The 20,077-nt window shown below is 39.1% G+C and overlaps 3 protein-coding genes across 3 annotated transcripts; all 3 read left to right on the top strand.

Moving 5' to 3' along the window:
• The first annotated feature begins 4,277 nt into the window (after positions 1 to 4,277).
• On the top strand, positions 4,278 to 12,553 carry LOC121945110 (metalloreductase STEAP4-like). The gene is made up of 10 exons (XM_042489134.2): positions 4,278 to 4,744; positions 5,138 to 5,245; positions 5,339 to 5,409; positions 5,532 to 5,619; positions 6,543 to 6,821; positions 6,928 to 7,022; positions 7,104 to 7,214; positions 8,565 to 8,607; positions 8,772 to 8,936; positions 11,713 to 12,553. Exons 1-10 carry the CDS (start codon positions 4,520 to 4,522, stop codon positions 11,968 to 11,970), a joined length of 1,443 nt encoding a protein of 480 aa, XP_042345068.1. The 5' UTR covers positions 4,278 to 4,519; the 3' UTR covers positions 11,971 to 12,553.
• A 130-nt stretch (positions 12,554 to 12,683) lies between these two features.
• On the top strand, positions 12,684 to 17,163 carry LOC121945111 (C-reactive protein-like). The gene is made up of 5 exons (XM_042489135.2): positions 12,684 to 13,710; positions 13,936 to 13,990; positions 15,555 to 15,657; positions 15,752 to 16,049; positions 16,146 to 17,163. The coding sequence occupies exons 2-5, from the start codon at positions 13,936 to 13,938 to the stop codon at positions 16,365 to 16,367; spliced, it is 678 nt and encodes a 225-aa protein (XP_042345069.2). The 5' UTR covers positions 12,684 to 13,710; the 3' UTR covers positions 16,368 to 17,163.
• Positions 17,164 to 17,318: 155 nt separating this feature from the next.
• LOC121945112 (serum amyloid P-component-like) lies at positions 17,319 to 19,954 on the top strand. Its single transcript, XM_042489137.2, has 5 exons — positions 17,319 to 17,482; positions 17,669 to 17,723; positions 18,709 to 18,811; positions 18,894 to 19,191; positions 19,304 to 19,954. The coding sequence occupies exons 2-5, from the start codon at positions 17,669 to 17,671 to the stop codon at positions 19,520 to 19,522; spliced, it is 675 nt and encodes a 224-aa protein (XP_042345071.1). The 5' UTR covers positions 17,319 to 17,482; the 3' UTR covers positions 19,523 to 19,954.
• The last annotated feature ends 123 nt before the right edge of the window (positions 19,955 to 20,077 follow it).

The raw sequence follows: 20,077 nt of genomic DNA, 5'->3' as shown, positions 1-20,077 counted from the left end.
TACAAACAAGTCAATTATGACTCTTTCTGTTAGGATTTTTTTTCATGAAAGCGATTAGCAACATGTGATGTCATCCGATGTGAAGAATTCATGGGCAGGGCCAATTGGAGAATCACTACAGTGTGGACTTGAGTACCACGGAAGTAAACCAGGAAGCTAGAAAAAAAATGTGGGCATATGTGCCATGCGAGTTGCTCCATTGGAATGAATAGGCATCCAGTATAAATCCATGGTGAAGGCAGTGCTGATTATCTGCGTATTTTTGAACCACTTTGGTTCCATGCACCACAACTTGCTTTATCCAATACTTTGTCCAGTTCTCTTAATCCATCCATGGTAACACTGCATCTAGACCCTTCTTGGCTGCACAGTGCAACTTGCCGTTTTGGCCACTGTTTTATACCGGTGAAGAAGAATTGAAAACTTGGGGAAAGCTGGCATTTTATTCAGGTGTGAAACTACTTTAAAGTATATTTATAAATTAAGTGGCATCAGATCGGTGCATAGACTTTCAAACTCACCAATTCACATTCCAGCATTTTTGGCAGTATTGGATGCATTTCCAATAAGAGCATTAGTATCAGAACAACTAATATTGCATACATCAGTGTTACTAGTGAGCCCCTGCATGCTCATTCAGTCAGGTTTTATAGCCACTGTGATTAGAGCCCCCATAAAGCTGAGACCATGTCCTGATGCTGCTCTGAATTGTAAGAAACAGAAAGAGAGACAGGAAGATGTGTGTGTGCACCTGAGAAAGAAAGAAAGTGAGGTTATGTGCGTGTGTGTGTGTGTGTGTGTGTGTGTGTGTGTGTGTGTGTGTGTGTGTGTGTGTGTGTGTGTTTGTGTGCGTGGAGTGAAGTGTGTTACAAGGAAAGATTGGATCTGACCCATTAACTTTACAGGCCACTCATTGAGCACCAGTGCAGCAGGGGTCAGTAGGGAGATTTCACTGTAAATCTCTGCAACGATCACAATGATAGACCAGAGAGAGAGCGACAGAAAGAAAAAGAAAGAGAGAGGGAAAAGCACAGCTTGCAACACAGTTCCTGACTCTGTCCAAAGCCAAGATAAGTTTCACTAAGGATATCATCTGCTGCCAACCAGCCAGCTGGACTTTATTTTCTTCTGTTACTCATTTAAACGCCCGACAAAAAAAAGGGCTTTGACAGCTTAGCAATTTTCTGAGCAAATGATGAGTATATGTGGGTTGTTTTTCAGCCAGACCCTCTGATGTTTCTGCCTTAAGAAAAGCTGTTTTTAGGTGTGGCCTTTCTGGCTGTGTCAGGTCACGGCCTGCAAACCCAAAACATAACCTCAAAAGGATAGCTAAGGGGCCTCAAATGAGGACACTCTGTGCCTCAAGGTAGACACAAACAGCAGATGTGTCGTGTGGAGGAGGTGAAGTGAGAAGAGGGAAAAGTCAATGTACCAAACATCCTGCCTCAGACCAGGGTGTTATTCACTCTCCTCTTTTGCCCTGCGGCACAGCAGCTCCTTGGCTTGGTCACACCTCAGATCTAGCTACCTCTGCCCCCTCTACGCACCAAACCCCTTGACTACTGTGCAACCATTCTCTAGCAGGACTTCTCACACACGCACCCCCTCTCTATGCCATCCCCTCTTTCTTTTTGACATCAAATCACACTCTGCAACAAATCTTTCCACTGTAGATTATTAATAATTCATCCCCCCGACCATGCTCTCCACTGAATAATTGCTATAGTTATTCATGTATCTGATAATCCATTACCTGGAGAGCATCTGCTCTAGTAACCTCATCGCTGTAGAAAACCTACGTCACCTCTTCCTTCCTTCTCTGCAGCTCTCTGAGGTCTATATTCCACCATGGTCACAATTATACATTTGCTAGAGCTGCTTGAAAAACAGCACACACAACCCAACACTTTACCAAACAAAATGTGCTGCATTCAAAAATAAATCATTTTGATTATATAGCACACTGATCTAGAAAGCAGGATGTTACTGAGCCTCGTTCCATTCACCAAAATTCATTAGCACAGACTTGTGGCTTTAATGCACACTGTATTTTGCTTAGACAATCAGTGCACAGTGTAAAGCCAATCATGGTAATGGCTGTATAGCCTGGAAATACTGGACGGTTCAATCATCACCCTTGCCTGTGAGTGCCTTTTTCCAGACATGACATTTGATATGTGATTGCTGCTTCCGATCAGTTTTGTTTTGATCATCAGAGAACCACCCACACTGTTGGAGCCCAGATTGTTTGGTTTTGTTGCTCACTAGTACTTGACTCCAGCTCACTGAGGTCGAGCGTTGTTCTTTAGTGCCGGGGCTGATACTGGTTGATCTTTGAGCTAGGCTTCAGAGGGCAAGAAACTCTTGGTCAGTCATAACTGACCACTTAATGTGGGAAAAACATAAAATCCCACACCACAGCGTTTCAGCACTGACCTGCTGAATTCAATCTAAACTTTAACACTTTCTCTATACAATATTCGTTTGTTTGTGTTTCTTCTTACTGATGCAAAAACTAGTGATTTTTCTTTGTTTAACAAGCCTGTTCTCCCAAGCTCATGAGCAGCACTTTACTTAAAGCTTTACAATCTTGTAGGAGGAAGAGTCAGTAAGTAATTGTTTACCAAACAGCAGATTAATTGCTGTTAAGGTCTCAGGCTAATTACTGCCTGAGAAACCAGATCAGCGACAAATTTCATTACATTATCTTGTGTATGTGTTTGTGCGCGTGCTCGTAAAATACCATTATATTCGTATCACATGCAGACACCCCCCCACATACACACTCACACAAACACAAACACACACTGGCTACTTAGTGAAGCAGCAGCGCAGAGGGAGTAATTACAGTGTAGGACAGGTCACTAGGCCCGCGGTTCACCTCAACCCTGAACACTGGAGTTATTCTGGACCTCTGGGAAAATAAGGAGGGCTGCACTCAGAGGCCAGCTTAAGTCACCAGGCTAAGAACATTAATTACTCATAGGGCCAACACAAGATTAGACTGTAATTGGTGGGTTTACATGCTTGCATGAATCAGCGAGTGCCTCCACTGACCACCATATCAGTGGCTGATTATAAGGATTGGGTTCTTTCACTCTAAGTGCATGGCAAATAACCTCCTGCTAATAAAAGTGTGGGTTATTTGTTTTGCACACATGTCAAAGTAATTATGCACTTGGTGGGGCATGTGAAATTTCTCATATAATGGAGGTTATGCAGGGCAAGACAGGCGGGGGTTGGGAGCATTCCTCCACATTGTGTTTGCACACTGTGACCCAGAATCTGTCCAAATAGTTTGTTTTTAGAAAGTCCAGTGTACATGTTTCACAGTTGTGATATTAGCACTGTCAGTTGAACACATTTTTGAGCAGCACTTGGTTTTGTATGAAGTTGTTTTTTGTTTTTTGGGGTTTTTTTTGTAGTATTAATTTTTCTTTATTTCCAGTGGGTGAACAGGATGTTAGGTAACTTAAAAATTGAGACTTTTCCTGACTCTCTGCTTCTAGCAGAATCTGGACCAATGTCTGAATTGAGGACTCAGGACAAACTTTCCCAGAAAATTCAAAGTATGTGACATTGTGCCTGGAAAAATTATGATTCAGATTTTCCAGCCCTGACATGATGAAGGTCAATCACTGTCAGTCTCATGTTTGTTACTGTTTTGGTCAATGCTGGTGCTCGCTACAAAGTGCAATACCAGAGCGCAAGCAATCAGATCCTGACTTTTAACTGTTTTAAGAATTCATTTTGTTTTCATCTCTTTGGTTTCAGTCTGTGTAAATGCCTAAACCTCACATAATGGCCTTTAAATCACTGACATTAAATAAACTACAGTTTAAAATCTGTCTCACATTGTGCCAGTCAGAGAGAGCCTGTTATGTTTCTTCAGTATTTCCTTTATGTCCTCCAGTTGATTGGGACTTTCACTTATTGCCTTCCTCTGTATGTGTTTCTTAATGTGTGAAGCAATTTGGTAGAACCAGAAAAAACTCAGGATTTTGCTAAACTGTAAATTTTGTTCTCCGGTATTGCATAATCTGCCACAGATGATGTGCTGATTTCCCAGAAGAGGGCATATTTGAAACCATGCCACAATATTTCCTGGCATTACACAAACATACACAGACAAACACAGAGTTTGTGCAAAGAAACTCCCCAACACTCCTGCCAGCAGCAACACACCTCCCATCTTTTTCCATGGAGTTTCCCAGTTTAGACATCACCCAGAGTCATGGAAGGGATGGGCCAATACAAAATCTGACTCAAGCCTGAAAAACTTGTCAGTCTGAAGAGTAATGAGTTAGAAGAGCAGACACATGGGCTTGAGGGGCAGACAGCTGATTTGTCGACACTTTTTCCAGAAGCACCCAGCAGAGCTGTTACTTTGAAGACTATTATTTTGTTACATCTGCCTTGAATCTGGACACATTACACATTTTGACAGAGAAGCTGGTGGAGTGTTTTGTTCTGTCAGAACCACAGGAGATATCATCACTGTTTGTGTCAGGCTGTGGCCATGTCGGCTGACAGACTGAGCAGCGTGTCAAGGGAGGTGAAGCCAGAGAGCGTGTCGCTGTGTCCTCTGGGCACCGCAGCTGCCCCTGAACAGGAGCTGTTGTGTATCTTTGGGACGGGGGACTTAGGGCGCTCTCTGGGCCAGCGTCTGCTCCAGTGTGGCTACAGGGTGGTATACGGCAGCCGCAGACCTCACAGCTGTGGACCATTGCCTCAGGGAGCTCAGGTACAATGCGTCAGATGATGCCTTCTCACACTCTGGATTTCAACTTTCTTTTCCTGTTAATCTGAGGATTGTTGTTGTTGTAATTGTCAGCTGATACTTCAGAACGTGCGTTGCATGATGGTCCTGAGCCAACACAAATAACTATGTTGAAAGAGCAAAGATAGTGCTGGGAAGAAAGGAAAGTTGTTATCAGGCTTTGAAAGTTGACTAAGCTAAACAATGTCACTGATAATGTGTGTGTTTATGAGTGTCTGCATATGTTGCAGTTATCAACTTTTGTGCAATTTGTGTTTAGCAAGTCAGCCATTATTGAACAGGATAAGCCTGTTAAAATGGACATGTTGCCACGTGTAATGGCTATGCTTGACAATAGTATTTGTGTGTGTTGTGCAGGCATTAAACCACGAGGCAGCAGCCCAGTCAGCCAGTCTGGTCTTTATTTGTATTCACAGAGAACACTACGACTTCCTGGAGACACTTGCACCTCAACTCAGGGGGAAGGTACCTTGTTGTGCAGTGAGATGCCTTTGTGTAACATCACACTTGGTTCATTTCTAACTTTTCATCCACTCTGCTGATTTCATTGATCGGAAGGTGCTGGTGGACGTCAGCAACAACCTCAAGAAGAATCTATACCCAGAGGCCAATGCTGAGTATCTGCAGAGGTAAGAGGAAATGAGGCAATAATGTAATTAACAAAAATGTTAGGAGCTCTCATGGATCATGTGGTTCGAATCAACGACTGATGGAACATGAAGCAAAACAGAGTTTGTTGTTTGTTGTCCAGGCTGATCCCTGGAGCTCATGTGGTGAAGGCTTTTAACACCTTGTCTGCCTGGGCCCTGCAGAATGGACCATCAGATGCCAGTAGACAGGTACACTAAGTGTTTGTGACATTCTGTTTCCAATCGAATCACTATTTTTGGGTGGAAAAAGTGTATTTGACACTAAAACAAAAAAAAAAGTACTCCATTTATTTGTTTTTCTTCTGCTATTTAGGAATGCTTTTTTTCAAATTGTGAAATATCTCATTTTAGAATTAAACTATTCAGGAACTGCTTGTCAAATTCCTCTCCTCCTGCAGGACTACAAGCATTTTACTTTTCTCTGATGTGTTCACACAGTGGGGTGCTGACCAACAAGTTAAAAATAATAGTCTCTCTCAGAAAGGAAAGCATTTCAGTCCAAACTATATTATTAACTCATTTTGAAGTTTTGATCAAACCAAATCCAGTTAAAGAAGCCAAATCTGAGGAGTCAGCCTCGTGTCTTTGCTGTGAATGCCATCTCTGATGTATCCTTGAATCAATTAACTCCACAGTCTCTCTTAGATCTAAGCTCTCCATCACATGCTTTGCTCTCTTGCTCTGTACTGCAAAGCTGTAGCATATGTGGGTTTTTCTGTTTCATTTTGATCTGGTTGCACAATCCCAGAGGATGATAAAACCACACAGAGTGTGGTTGTGTGTGTGTGTGTGTGTGTGTGTATGTTGTGGGGGTTGTAGGTTTAAATATTGGGATGTGGTATATTTGGTGCACAATCAGCAACATCACAGGTGTTGACTGAGCACTGTTGTTAGTTTTCACCTGCTTTCTTCAGCTAAAATTAGCATTTCATAAAGGAATCCACAGCATCTCCAGGTGCTTATGCACAATCCTCTGAAGTAAAACTACCCTTTCATCATTGCCTGCACAAATGCATAAACATTAACGTATAAATATGAAATAATGAAGACATATACTCCTCACATGAGGCATTTCTTGTGCTTTAAAAACTATGGATCTTTTCATACTCCAGGTGTACCTGTGTGGAAACAGTGCTGAAGCAAAGCAGGCAGTGACAGAGGTGGCCACCAAACTGGGCTTCGCTGTCCTGGATAGAGGCTCTCTGTGTGCAGCCAAAGAGCTGGAGGACTTTCCCTTACAGCTTTTCCCAGAGTGGAGACTTCCACTACGTGTGGCCATTGGCCTCACCGCCGTCTTCTTCGTCTATGTGGTCCTTAGAGATGTTGTCTATGCATATGTTGACCAGGGGAAAGACATCTCCTTTAGAATCATGGTGTCCATGGCCAACAAGGTAAAGCCTGTGCAGCATAATTAAGCATTAATTCCTCTTTGAAAGTAACTTTTTTGACTTTGGAGCATCACAGTAACCACCTCTGTGTTTATCCCCCTTATCTCAGGTGTTTCCCATTGTGTCTCTCATCATGTTATCTCTGTGTTACGTGCCTGGTGTCATAGCTGCCTTCCTTCAGCTCTACAGAGGAACCAAATACAAGTCAGTAAACAAAATAGACTGACATGTAGTGTCCGCAGTATATCTTAAATATTGTAAACTATAAGTCAAAGTTTGTTTCAGGCGCTTCCCTGACTGGTTGGATCGCTGGATGCTGTGCAGGAAACAGCTGGGACTGGTAGCACTTGGCTTTGCTGTTCTACATGTGCTCTACACTCTCATCATTCCTATAAGGTATGTACCAGGTTTACACATCGTTTTACTCTTTCATTCTTCTTTCATCCATTTCAATCAAAACAAATAATGGCAGCTTTGACCGAAGTATGCAAAACTGTAATTTTGACTAAAATTTGTTGCCAGTTGATCAATAACACCCAACTAAAACTAATATAATGACAGCCTTGCATTTAACTCCTACTCTCACTAAATAATTAATTGTACTTTATGTTAATTTTGGATGCGGTAGTTTGTGCTGCTGCTGACGTTATGCCAGGAAGTATTTAATATTTAGTCTGTCCTCAGTGATATCAATGGGGTTATAGGGCTGATGTATTTAACAGCAACACTTTTAGTCAGGCATACCTAATAACAGGGCAACTGAGTGTTGACTAATGCTAACAATACAAACATAGTAAGGTAATTGTATATCACAATAACTGCCACTTCTCTCAGAGATTAACAGCATATATATAACTAGAAAATCCAAAGAATGGCCTTTCAGTTTCTTAGAAGCACCTAAATATACCTAAAGGAACTTCTCTTGTAGAAAAGTACAGTATAAAAAGATAAGGCATGATTTCTAACAGCTAAAAATGTGTAACTTCATTTTAAGCTTTAGGATTATGAACAGTGGAGAGAAATTAAGTTTGACAAGAACTACTGAAAGAAAGAAAGAAAGAAAATTCATGTCACACAGGAAAGATGATCAATTTCTTGAAGTACGTAGCCAAGTTTTTTTTTGGGTGAAACAACAACAAACCTTGTTATGTTTTAATTCTTTTAAATGTATATGTCTTTTTGTATCATTCTGTGTTCCCTCTCTAAACAGGGAAGTTTTTGAGGGTCCGTGAATGCAGCACAGGGGGAACCCTCATGAGTTCTTTTTTTTCCTCAGCAGCAGTTTGTAACTCATGGGATGGGTAATTGATCTGTCGATTCATTCAGAGCTGATCTGATCAGATTAGATCGATGAATGAGAGAAGCAGTTGCTGCAAGTGAATGCGAACTTTTAGATGCAGAATGAATAGATACATTTAACTTTCAATGTGCCTGACGTTACACTGCTCCATCTGTGTTCAGAGTCTGCTCTGTGCTCCGAGACATGCAATGCATTTTAATAAAACCTTAAATGAAGGGTCCAGCTCCAAAAATAGAAAATGAATTTGTGTTGGCAGATGTTTTAATCATGGAATGTCACTACAAATAAATGAATGTGTTACTAAACCCTGAATTGTGTTATTATAATAACACTGACAGTCTTTTGAATATATTTTTTTAGTTCAGGTAACTGCCACCTTAGATAACGTATGTGACAATGATTAGACCTTAAGTTTTTTTCTCTAAATACTTCATTTTCTTCACCAGATATTATGTGAGGTTCAAGATTGCCGCTAGTACCGTCTTGCAGGTAAAAAAAAAAACATCCAGAAATAAGTGTGTTTGATAAATGTAAAGCTTCCTGTTTGCATTTAAAGTACTTGTTCATTCACAAACAACTATAAATCAGACAATTTTGCGTGATTATGAAACAGTTTATAAACAACTCTCCTTCTTGTTTACTGTCACTTTTAGGCCAAGGAAAACCAAACAGCAGTGATGGACAACACCATTGCCTGGCGTACAGACTCTTACTATTCAATGGGAATTCTGGGATTTGGCCTTTATCTCCTATTGGGAATAACCTCTCTCCCCTCCGTCAGTAATGCTCTCAGCTGGAGAGAGTTCAGCTTCATACAGGTACTGTAATGTTTGTCTGAGTCTTATGACATGTGGGCATCTGGATGTGTTAAAGTGTGTGAGCTTCAGTGTATGAGCACATTCACAGCGACACTCAATGGATATGGAAAACAGAACTCTTTTTGGGTTGGGCAGGCTGCTGTGCAGCCCATCAAAATGTGGCTGACTCCCTGCATCCTGTTTACACTGGCGGTCACAACTGGAGGAATGTGGAATTTTTTTAAATTTCAGTTTTTACTCGTGCTGGCTCTTTGGTCTCCCAAGCTCTATGTCCAACAGCTTTTCCCTAAAGGCCCAGCATGTAGGATTTAGGGGGATATTTTGGTAAAAATGGTATATAATGAGATTGTTTACTTCGTGTATAATCACCTGAAAATAAGAATTGTTGTGTTTTTGTCACCTTTAAATGATTTATTTATATCTGGACAGGGCGTGGGTCCTTGTTTATCAAGATCACCCAAGTGGCAACCTTTGAGGCTGAAAAATTAAACCAAATGACAAAGTTCAAAACACTGTAGTACAATGAACAGCTATTTGAAACTTGTGATTTTGTGTTTTTGTGTCTGTCACCATAGTTAGAAGCCTGTCTGCAATGAGCAATGTCAGCAAAACAGATTTTTTAATCTGAAATCCTCTAGTCTGTTGTTTTGAAGAAGAATAGACATATGCAAATAATTTGGCTCCCTGTAAAATCATCAAGAACATCTGAACCCTAAATTACCGTAGAAAAAAGGTGAACACGGATTTGCAGGTGCTAGGTTAGCAGCTGTGACCAACATGGCAAACAGCATTAGAGAAACCACTTTATTCAGTATTTTTACCAGTTCTTACCACCTGGTCTGTTTGTTTTGTAGAGGAAGAGACCCTTGCAGATAATTCGGCTCTTAATAAAAAACTCCTGGCAAACAAGCACTGAAGGAATTCTAACCAGGAGAAGTCTCAGCTGGATGCAATCTGCAATACTCACCGCTAGACTCCAATAAATCCCCCTAAATCTTACACAGAGGTCCTGTAAGCACATGTTGGCAATTGTGCCCATGTGTGTTTAACAGATTGAATTCATTTCCTGGAAAACTAAAAATATAAAGGATTGTTTGTATTGTAATCCCATTTTTAGAAACTTGGTCAGCCCACAAATCAGGAAGGTACACGTGTATGCACTCTCCACTTAGATTTGCACTTAAATGTTACACTCTTTAACAAAATGAATGCCTTCGCACCTTTTGATGCAACAGATTTGGCACTCTTAGCCCACGAAAAATGAAATTGAATGGCAGACAAGCCCATTTTACAGCCATTGCGATAATATTTCATGAGCCAGCTTCTGATAAAATGAATACAAACAAGCTCATTGGGAAATATAATTTGGTACAACTGATTATCTCACCTCTACACAGTGGCCTTGAAAAGCTGCAAATGACAACCAGATTGATGATTCAGTTAACACAGGAATACATGCTCACAATATTAAATAGGCTCAGTTGGTATCCACTCACAATGTGCCCGCTGGAGGTATTTTAAAGTGCATTATGAAGTGTTCTGTGTAATGCCAATACAATATTGCACCTGTTTATGCTCCAGGCCGCTGAAGTTCAGTTAGTGTGGAAATTTACAGAGAAGCCACTGGACCTTTAAAGTATGTTAATAGTGGCAGAAAAACTATTTGCAATGATATTCACATCATTTCCATTAGCTAAGTTTCAAGTTATGACTAATGAGGACGATTCTGTGCTTCATCCCCAGATGGGAAACAGTGATGTGCGCCAGATAGCTGTTTCCAATTTCCTGTTGGAAATAATCTGTTGAAAGCATGTTGGTGATATTTCCACCCTTTCCTTGCTAAATCTTGCAATGATTGTTTTTACTCAGGAAGAGGAAACACAAATGCTTACCTTTTCTCCCACTTTGACCAATCGAAAATGAAATCGGCCTCACCACAGGGACCAAACTCATTTATAAATGTAACTGGGTCATGTCAAGCTCATTTTCTAATTCCACATCCCTCCCCTTTACTCCAGACCAAATTAGAGCAGTGCTTTAAATGTTAAGTTATTCATCAAATGTAGTTCGGGGGGCATATATTATTCTTTGCCACCATCTTTTGGTTTAGTTCATGTGTATGGCATGGATCTACATGCCAGGAAATGTGCAAGTGTGCGTGTGTATGCACTTTCCCTATCAACAGCAGTTGGTTTATATCTATGTACATTTGTAGCACACAAAGTAGATGAGTGTGTTGGATTGTGTGCACACATGTAGGTTAAAAGCTTGTCTCATAATTAGTTTTGTGTTTATTTGTCCAACTTTATGTGCAACCACAAGAATAATTGTTGGCATTGTTTATTTCTGTAAACCATGAATAAGCAAAAGCTGTATGTTATTATGTTGAAACTTTATATTTCCTTATGTTTTTACAATGTTGGTTATGTCAAAGCAAAGAAAGCACTGGTATAAAGTTAAGAAAAGATCATATTTTGGTTTAAATTACCCACTTTGGGTGCCACAACTGACAATCACTCACTCACACATTCACTCTGCAGTTAAAACTGGGTATCAAAAGGTCCCAAGAAAAACACTAACAAAAAACAAACCCTAACAAAAAAAGCAACAGCTTGACTAGAATCTATGATTTTCAGTGGGCAGCCCTGCAAACGTTGGATATGATACATATGAAATGTACTATTGCAACATATCCAGTATACAATGCCAATATTTTGTTGTGGCAACTGAGCTGCTGTGTGATTCTGTGAATGAAAGTTTTCTTTCTCTCTTCCAGTCCAAGCTGGGATACCTGACAGTGTTCTTCTGTACCTTTCACACCTACCTGTATGGTTGGGACAAGTTCCTTCGCCCCTCTTACTATAAATGGCACACACCTCCAGCCTACTTGCTCGGTCTGGTGGTGCCCTCTGTGTTGCTGGTGCTGAAGTTGGTGCTCCTTCTGCCCTGTGTCGACCGCATCCTCACCCGCATTCGACAGGGCTGGGAGAGGAATGATCTAGAGGACGGCAGTGAGAAAGCGTTGCTAACATAGACTCACAATTACAGACACAAAAACAATGGTGTGCGCACAGATGCAAAGACACCATAATGACTTGCTTTCCAAGAGCTCTATCATAACTCCGGCTCATTTTTTTAAATGGCATGGATCCAAGACTGACAATAGCACCTATTGTTCTGTCATTTACAAAGTCAAGAGACAAAAGATTATAACTTCCCTCAGTTTGTTTTTCTGTCATCATCTTGGAATTGTTCTCTTCATATATAATCATAATACAATGGCACTATGTAGACTTTCATCAGTTATACAAATACCTTAGAGACTCATAGACACGCAACTGTACAGCATTTAAACACCAGTGTTTCATAATTTCATCATGTACATCCCATATTGTTACAGACTCTGACTCTGAGGCGGGCAGCTTTGTTGTGCTTCACTTAACATCAGCAGCAACAGTTTGAATTTGATTGTTTTACCTCAGAGTTTTTCATCAGCCTTCATCTTCAGTATGTAATGGCTTATGTTTACTGGATTTTTTAATATCCTTTTCTGTAAATTTTCAGATGTTTTTGTTCCTTCTTATTCTTGTTAAATAAATGTAAGTGTGACTGAACAATATTATCTTGTTTCTTTTTCTCCCTCCCATATACATCTCATCCTGTCTGAAAGCTCAATCAGACTCTGAGAGTTTTTCCCTGCTGACTTGACTGTGCTCTGTCTAGTCGTCTCGGTCTGATCCCTCTCCAGGGTTCATCCCTCTGGCTGATCTGATGCCGTTCTCCAGGAAACATTTGCTCTGAGCTGCAGGCTTCTCCCCAGTCACTACTGGATCTCATCACATCAGTGGAGAGAGGAGTGTGCAGACTCCTACATCACTGAAGTCCTCTGCAGAGAGGAAATAATATTTGAATGTGACAGAAAAGATAGGCCCTTGATGTCGTGCTGCAGCAAGTCATTTTAGTTGATCGTGGAGGTAGTGAAGAAAGCACAGAACTGATAACTGCTAGTTGTTTGTGACACACGATCAAGCAACCATCTAACAGACAAGTGGGCATGCACATATTGTAGTGTGATGTCACATGATTGAATGCATTCAGAAAACAGGCCACACACACAAACACACACCTGCAAAAGGATAAAAGGATAGAAGGAGAGAAAACAACAAGTAAAACAAAGATATTCGTCACATGGTTAAAATCTGGGTATTTGTGTCTGTAGCTCTGATATTTAGCCCCTTTCTGGTAATGGGGCGGCTGTGGCTCAGAGTTAGAGTCGGTCATCCTCTAATCAGAAGGTCAGCGGTTCAGTCCCCAGCTCCGGGCAACATGTCGAAGTATCTTTGGGCAAGATACTGAATTGCTCCCGATGCTGCGTCATCGGAGTGTGACTGTGTGTAAATGATTACTGAGTGGTAGGTGGCACCAGTGTAGCCTCAGCCACCAGTGTGTGAATGTGTGTGTGAATGGGTGAATGTGACATGTAGTGTTAAAGAGCTTTGAGTGGTCAATAAGACTAGAAAAGTACTATACAAGTATAGTCAATTTACCATTTAGTAACAGAAAAGCACCACAAGTCAGTTGAAAAAATGCAGAAGTTTGTGTTTCAACATCAGCCCGAATTCTGTTTAACCAACAGAAATGATGGGATAATGAAACATTAGTCAGAAACAGCAATAGGATACAGAATGGCATTATAAACTGACTTCAATGAGGAAGTGGCAAGCATCTGAAACTCTTATTCCTTTTTGCACACAAAAGCCTGATAGACTTTAAGGTAAGATCATGGAATGATGTGCACAACAACAAAATTAACTTTTTTTGCCTGTTCTGTCTATATGGTGTATCACAGCAGGCCAAGGCAAGTAGCAGTGTATTCACTTGTTGTCCATGTTTTCATGCTGGCATTGAAAGTATTAGTGGCAACACCAAATGTTTTAGTTATTGAAGTTATTGAATAAATCTACACATTTTCCATTGTGGCATTTTGTCCTTGTATTAGATGAAGTTTTTGCTTCTAACGGTGATGCTGACGGTCTGTGCTGCAAGTCCTCAAGGTAAAAATCTTCTATATCATCTTTATTAATAACACACTAAATGACACCATCACTAATGTTGCCTACAGGCATTTACTGTCTATGTCATACCCTAAAAAATGTGAATTCTATTGTTTTAAGTTATAGTGTAACATTTTTACCAGTAGCATGCTTGTAATAGTAATACTAATATTTAATTCTGTTTTACATATCAATGCTAGATGTTGATTTTGTTGTACATTATATAATGACAATAAAGGCTTTTTATACGCTGTTCTACTGTGAACCTTGTGGCTTAAACAATAAGTACACTAGTAAAAGGGTTTTGTTATAAAAAAAATTGTCTCTTTGCATGGGACTTGTGATCTTCCTTAGAGCTTTTTTTTTTTCTTTTTTTATAAATCATGGATGGGTTGTCCACATTAGGAGTGTTAACCCTGTCTCCCAGAAATAACATTAGTATGTAAACTGCTTTTTTGAATTACATGTTGTGGCAATGTAATCGCTGCCAATTCTGAAGGATCTGCCTAGGATCACAGCAGGGAGGATAGGCAGGATCACAGGGTAGAGTCACAGACAAACTGACAAGGAACAAAAGGGAACACATGTATATAAACACAAAAGGCTAATCAGCAGAACAACACACAGCTGGCGTAGGTGGGAAAGGAGGGAAACAGGGATTGGCTGAAAATCGAACGAGAGGGAACATAAGGGTGGAGCAAACAAGACTAAAACAGAACAGGTAAAGCTCTAACAAGGAAGGACAAATGAGACTAATAACAGACAGGTGTGCTAAAAACCGGAGGTAAAAAAAAACAAAGGCAGGGAGAACTAAAGACAGGAAAATCATAAGGGAAAAAACAACAACAACAGGGAAAACACACACAGTACATAAAGTAAAACCAGACATGACACACAAGGAGTGATACTACAAAATAAATCAAGAAACAGAACATGATTAACAAAAAAAAAACATAACAGAAAACCCCATAACAAAGTCAATAATATAACAAAACCCAGGATCATGACAAATGCTGTAGTTACTACAACTGGATACTGTATTACAAGATTGTCTATTTTGGCAGACAACAAATAAAATTCCTTTTTAGTTAACATGTTGCTAATCAGTCTTTTGGGACTTTCTGGATATATTAACCAGCAATATGTTCTCATTATGTTAATAGAAAATGTAATTTGCGCTGTACTACATAAAGCCTATTTGCTGCTTAGTTCACATAATTACACATAATTATACATAATTTCTCATTTTGCTGCGTGAAATTCTATGGAGCACTTACAGTCCCCAAAAGTTATTATCATATGCACACAAGATCTTGTGGTAATAAGTTATTATCTTGTGAATATATATATAAACACCTTCCAGAAATGTGGGAGCTAAAATTTTGTTCAAGGACTTTCAATCATTATTTATCACAATTGTATCACAAACTGTTTTTGTATCACAAAAACAGTTTGTTTTTTTAAGGTGTAAAAATATTACACCCAAAATGTCTTTTTGTAATACATATATTTTTAATAGACTTACATCAATCATCAATTACAAGTCTCTCTCTTTTTTTTCTAGATCTGTCAGGTAAAATGTTCACCTTCCCACAACAAAGCAACACAGCACGTGTGCAACTAAATACTACAAGAGAGAAGTTCTATGCTGCAACTGTGTGTCTCAGGTAGAATTCATTGATTAAAATAAATTAAAACATCCACTGTATCTCTTTTTGTGAAAGGGCAGCATGAATGATCATTCATTTCCAATGTCGACAGGTTCATCACAGACCTCAGGAGAGACCACGTTCTTTTCTCTCTTGCCACACCCTCTGCTGACAATAGCTTCATGATATTCAGGTATGCTGCAAGGGATGCGATCAATGTCTTTATCCTAGACATATCTGCAGCATTTACAGGGCAAGACTACATGTTGAACATGTGGCACTCCATGTGTTCCACATGGGACTCCAGATCTGGTCTGGCACAGCTGTGGTTTGATGGACAACCTTGGACGAGGAAATATGTTAGTCCTGGATCACACATCAGCGGCCATGCTATAATTTTCTTAGGACAGGTACAGATATGGCTAAACTCTATTTAATCAATAAAATCTTGAAATATTAGATATATATTGTGCAAAATGAATACTATTTATCCACAATCTCTACAGGAACAGAATTCCCACGGTGGTGGCTTTGAAATAAATAAGTCTTTCGTTGGCATGATATCTGACGTCCACATGTGGGACTACACCCTCTCCCCTTGTGAGATCCGGGAGTACATGGATGAACTCAACTTCACTCCAGGGAATATCCTCAACTGGAGTGCGCTGGAGTTTCAGATCACAGACAGAGTGCTGATAGAAGATAAACCCAAAGCAATGTACTGTTAACCATTAAAACAAAACTAGGAGAGAAACACAAGGAAAACCAGGAGTTACGGCCGGAGCTGTGACACAAAGACTAGATCTGCTTGTCAGTCCCTGTCAGAATTTGTTTTTAGTATAATGTGAAAAAGTATACACACTTTTAAACATGTAGGCTATGGAGAGGGAAACTTAATTCTTCTAACTAAAAAATGTTTCAATTTGACACTGAAACAAAATTTCTGAATAAACACAACCTCAGTCCAATCACCTTTGCACAATCAAACAAGACCCCAAACAAGTGAAATGCAAGTGTAGAAACATATCACCACCCAATGAAAAATGCATTGCTTTTAGGGTCTACATTGCACAAAAAAGACTCACAACATCTTAAGGGTAGAGAACAAATAGGCCCTTAATGTTTAGTGTCACGTTATTTAATCTGAAGTGAATGAAGAAATCATGGAACATCTCTGATGTTATTCACGACTCATCAACATTTAATATGTACTCAGATTAATTGATGTGCACAGATGAGCATGTCATGAATAACAAGGATAGATGTAAAACACAAAACATCACACAGATAGTAAAGGAACAATTTAAGAAAGTAGAAATTAATATATTCTCTGCAAGCTATACTAAAGGTTGGTGGGGTTGAGGTTTCTAACATTTTTTCCCCTGTTACAGGGTTTTTTGGGAGGAGTTTTTCCTTAGATGATGTGAGGATCTAAGGGCAGAGGGATGTCATAATGTAAAGCCCTCTGAGGCAAACTGTGTTTTGTGATAATGGGCTTTATAAATAAAATTGTCTTGACTTGGCCATTATTTCATTTAGATGTAGTAAAAACAAGACAGTGATTAAAATGTGGTCACATGTAGGCCTACTGTACTTGTAATGTACATTTGTAATACAGAACAATTAATGTTTCAACATGAGGAAAAGCTTTCATTGTAAATTTTGTTGATTCAGTGAAAAACACTTTGGGTATGATAACGCCTTTTTTTACGTAACAGGAATCTGAAGCCAAAAAAATATAGAAGTAGATAAAGGAAGCACAGAGATGCAGAGAGATATAAGGAAGCACTGAGTATACTCACAGTCCTACTGCTGATTACAACATCAACACACAGATTTTAAGGTAAGACATGCAAAACAGTTTTTTTTTTATTTTTTATTTTAAACTTTACCCACCTGTATTGTGTATTGTAGCAGTCCAAGGTAAAAACAGGCACACAAAGTGCGAGTAGCGTCTCAAAAGTGTTGGATTTATTGTATCAAAAAAATAGAGACCATTTTTCATGATGTCTTTTTCTATTTGTGTTAGATGAAGTTTTTGCTGCTGCTGTCGGTGCTGACAGCATGTGATGCAAGTCCACAAGGTAAATAAATAAATAAATTCTTCCTTCACTAAGGGGATCTGATGCAGTTTGGTGCAAGTTACCTTTAAGTGTACTTTTCCGCACATATCACACAATACTCTTCTAACAAATACGGCAGACTGAAAAGAACAAAAGATATAAATATCTTGTCCTATACCACCAATGTTGTCTACGCACACATATCTATTTTATCTGTTAATATAATTTATTATATTCCATTTTCACACACTTTTATAATTCTCAGCTTACTTGTTTTACAAAATTATCAAGATGATTTGTAATAAATCTAACATGCCAACAGAAAAATAAACAACAGCATTGTCTAAATGTCATTCTTGGTTGTCTTTATGGTTTCATAACTGACCGTGAAATTGTTTTTTTTCTCGACACCTTTGGTGGATCTATGTATAGGCAACATAGGCAGCGACCTATCAATTTTCCATTTTTCTTTTCTTTTTTTTTTTGGACATTAAAAATATCAAACATAACGTTAATAGTTGAGCGGTGTGTACGGGGGGTGCACTTGAATAAGAGAAAATGAAGAGGCGTACCGTAGTGCACATACCATTTTTTAAAATTATTATTATTTGGGAAGTTGTTTGTCTGTGTTAATGTCTCATTAGCTCTTCGTGTTAGTAATAAACACATACAATTTAAATGGTAATAACAATAATTTGAATAATATTTAAAATGATGCATTTTATTTTATGGTTGGCACCAGGGAAGCTTGCCTGGGTGTCCATGTGCCTGGAACTGCTCGATATAGCCAAAAATACTGGTGGATAAAAGAAAAGGCAAACCAAAAATAAATAAATAAATAAATAAATAGATAAATAAATAAATAATAATAATAATAATAATAATCATCATCATCATCATCATCATCATCATAAAAATACATTTAGTCAAGTTTTACCTTCACCTTATTGGTTATGGAATTTACAATATATATATATTATCATAAAATACTATACTCTCTTTTCAGATCTGTCAGGAAAAATGTTCACCTTCCCACTACAAAGCAACACAGCACGTGTGCAAATGACCACAACAAAACAGGAGTTCGATGCTGTAACCATCTGTCACAGGTAACTGAATTTGCAAAATGCATAAAACAACCTGAATCTCTTGACAGCGAGAAGTATGATAATGTCTTTGCCATATCTATAGATCCTTTACAGATCTCAAAAGAGACCACATCCTCTTCTCTTTGTCCACACCTTCCAATGCAAATGGCTTTCTGATTTTCTGGGATGAGGCAAACAAGGAGTTGGAGCCCCATATCAAGGATAAAAAGACGGAATTTGCAGGGCAGGACTACAAGCTGAACACGTGGCACTCCATCTGTACCACATGGGATTCTACGACTGGACTGGTGCAGCTGTGGTTTGATGGAAAACCTTCGATTAGGAAATATGTCAGCTCTGGAGCAGGCATCAGAGGATCCACTATAATTCTTATAGGACAGGTACAGTGGTCTTAAAACAAATGCTGTAAATGTCTCTCTAGTATACAGATTTCAATACAAACATTGCAAGTTATTTCTTATTTACTGTATCTTACACCTCTACAATCTACAGGAGCAGGATTCCCATGGTGGAGGCTTTGACTCGAAGCAGTCTTTCGTTGGCATGATGTCTGATATCCACATGTGGGACTATGTCCTCTCCCCTTGTGAGATCCAGAAGTATACGGATGAACTCAACTTTACTTCAGGAAACGTCCTCAACTGGAGTGCGCTGGAGTTCCAGATAATAGAGAGAGTGCGACTAGAAAATAAACAAATGACCTGTGTCTAAACAATAAAACAAAACCATCACAGTCTTATCACAGTCTTAAAGAGTCAAAATCTGGTTTTTGGTAATGTTAAGGGTTTAATTGAATCATGCCTACTTCTTGTCTAAAATGATTTCTCATAAATAAAAAAGTGCTATTTTCTAAATCCTTTTTTTTTCTGTTTTACATATGAGGGTCTTTTTAGCTCTGTTCAAGTAACAATTTTCGTCTGAAACATCAAAGACCTGAAAATCCACTGGTTCTTCATTATAGAGTGTGTCTTTCATGTATTGTTACATCATTGTCAGGTGCAATTACACATGCACATACAATTTCACATGGATACAAGAGTCTTAATAAGCAAAACCTCAGTCCACCCACCAGTGAAAACTGCATTGCTACATGCACATGTCCTTTACTGCATATGAAAAAAATAAAAAAGGTTATGCCCTCAACGTTGTTGTTATGTCAAGTTATTTAATCTGAAGTCAAGTTATTTAATCTGAAGTGAATGAAGAAAGCGTGCAAGATTTCTCAAGTAAGTCATAAGTGATCAACTTAATGTGCAGATGAAATGA

Source organism: Plectropomus leopardus, chromosome 11, assembly GCF_026936395.1.
Source record: "Plectropomus leopardus strain MGB_pleo_1.0 chromosome 11, ASM2693639v1, whole genome shotgun sequence".
NCBI lineage: Eukaryota > Metazoa > Chordata > Actinopteri > Perciformes > Serranidae > Plectropomus > Plectropomus leopardus.
This window is presented reverse-complemented; position numbering and strand designations above follow the sequence as displayed.

What these genes read in the sequence shown, in the direction of transcription:
- LOC121945110 (XM_042489134.2), top strand. Translation starts at nt 4,520, where the DNA reads ATGTCGGCTGACAGACTGAGCAGCGTGTCAAGGGAGGTGAAGCCAGAG. An exon ending in AATGCTGAGTATCTGCAGAG is followed by an intron (nt 5,410 to 5,531) that starts GTAAGAGGAAAT and finishes TTTGTTGTCCAG; the next exon opens with GCTGATCCCTGGAGCTCATG. An exon ending in CCGCTAGTACCGTCTTGCAG is followed by an intron (nt 8,608 to 8,771) that starts GTAAAAAAAAAA and finishes TGTCACTTTTAG; the next exon opens with GCCAAGGAAAACCAAACAGC.
- LOC121945111 (XM_042489135.2), top strand. Translation starts at nt 13,936, where the DNA reads ATGAAGTTTTTGCTTCTAACGGTGATGCTGACGGTCTGTGCTGCAAGT. An exon ending in GCTGCAACTGTGTGTCTCAG is followed by an intron (nt 15,658 to 15,751) that starts GTAGAATTCATT and finishes CAATGTCGACAG; the next exon opens with GTTCATCACAGACCTCAGGA. An exon ending in CTATAATTTTCTTAGGACAG is followed by an intron (nt 16,050 to 16,145) that starts GTACAGATATGG and finishes CAATCTCTACAG; the next exon opens with GAACAGAATTCCCACGGTGG.
- LOC121945112 (XM_042489137.2), top strand. Translation starts at nt 17,669, where the DNA reads ATGAAGTTTTTGCTGCTGCTGTCGGTGCTGACAGCATGTGATGCAAGT. An exon ending in ATGTGATGCAAGTCCACAAG is followed by an intron (nt 17,724 to 18,708) that starts GTAAATAAATAA and finishes CTCTCTTTTCAG; the next exon opens with ATCTGTCAGGAAAAATGTTC. An exon ending in GCTGTAACCATCTGTCACAG is followed by an intron (nt 18,812 to 18,893) that starts GTAACTGAATTT and finishes CCATATCTATAG; the next exon opens with ATCCTTTACAGATCTCAAAA.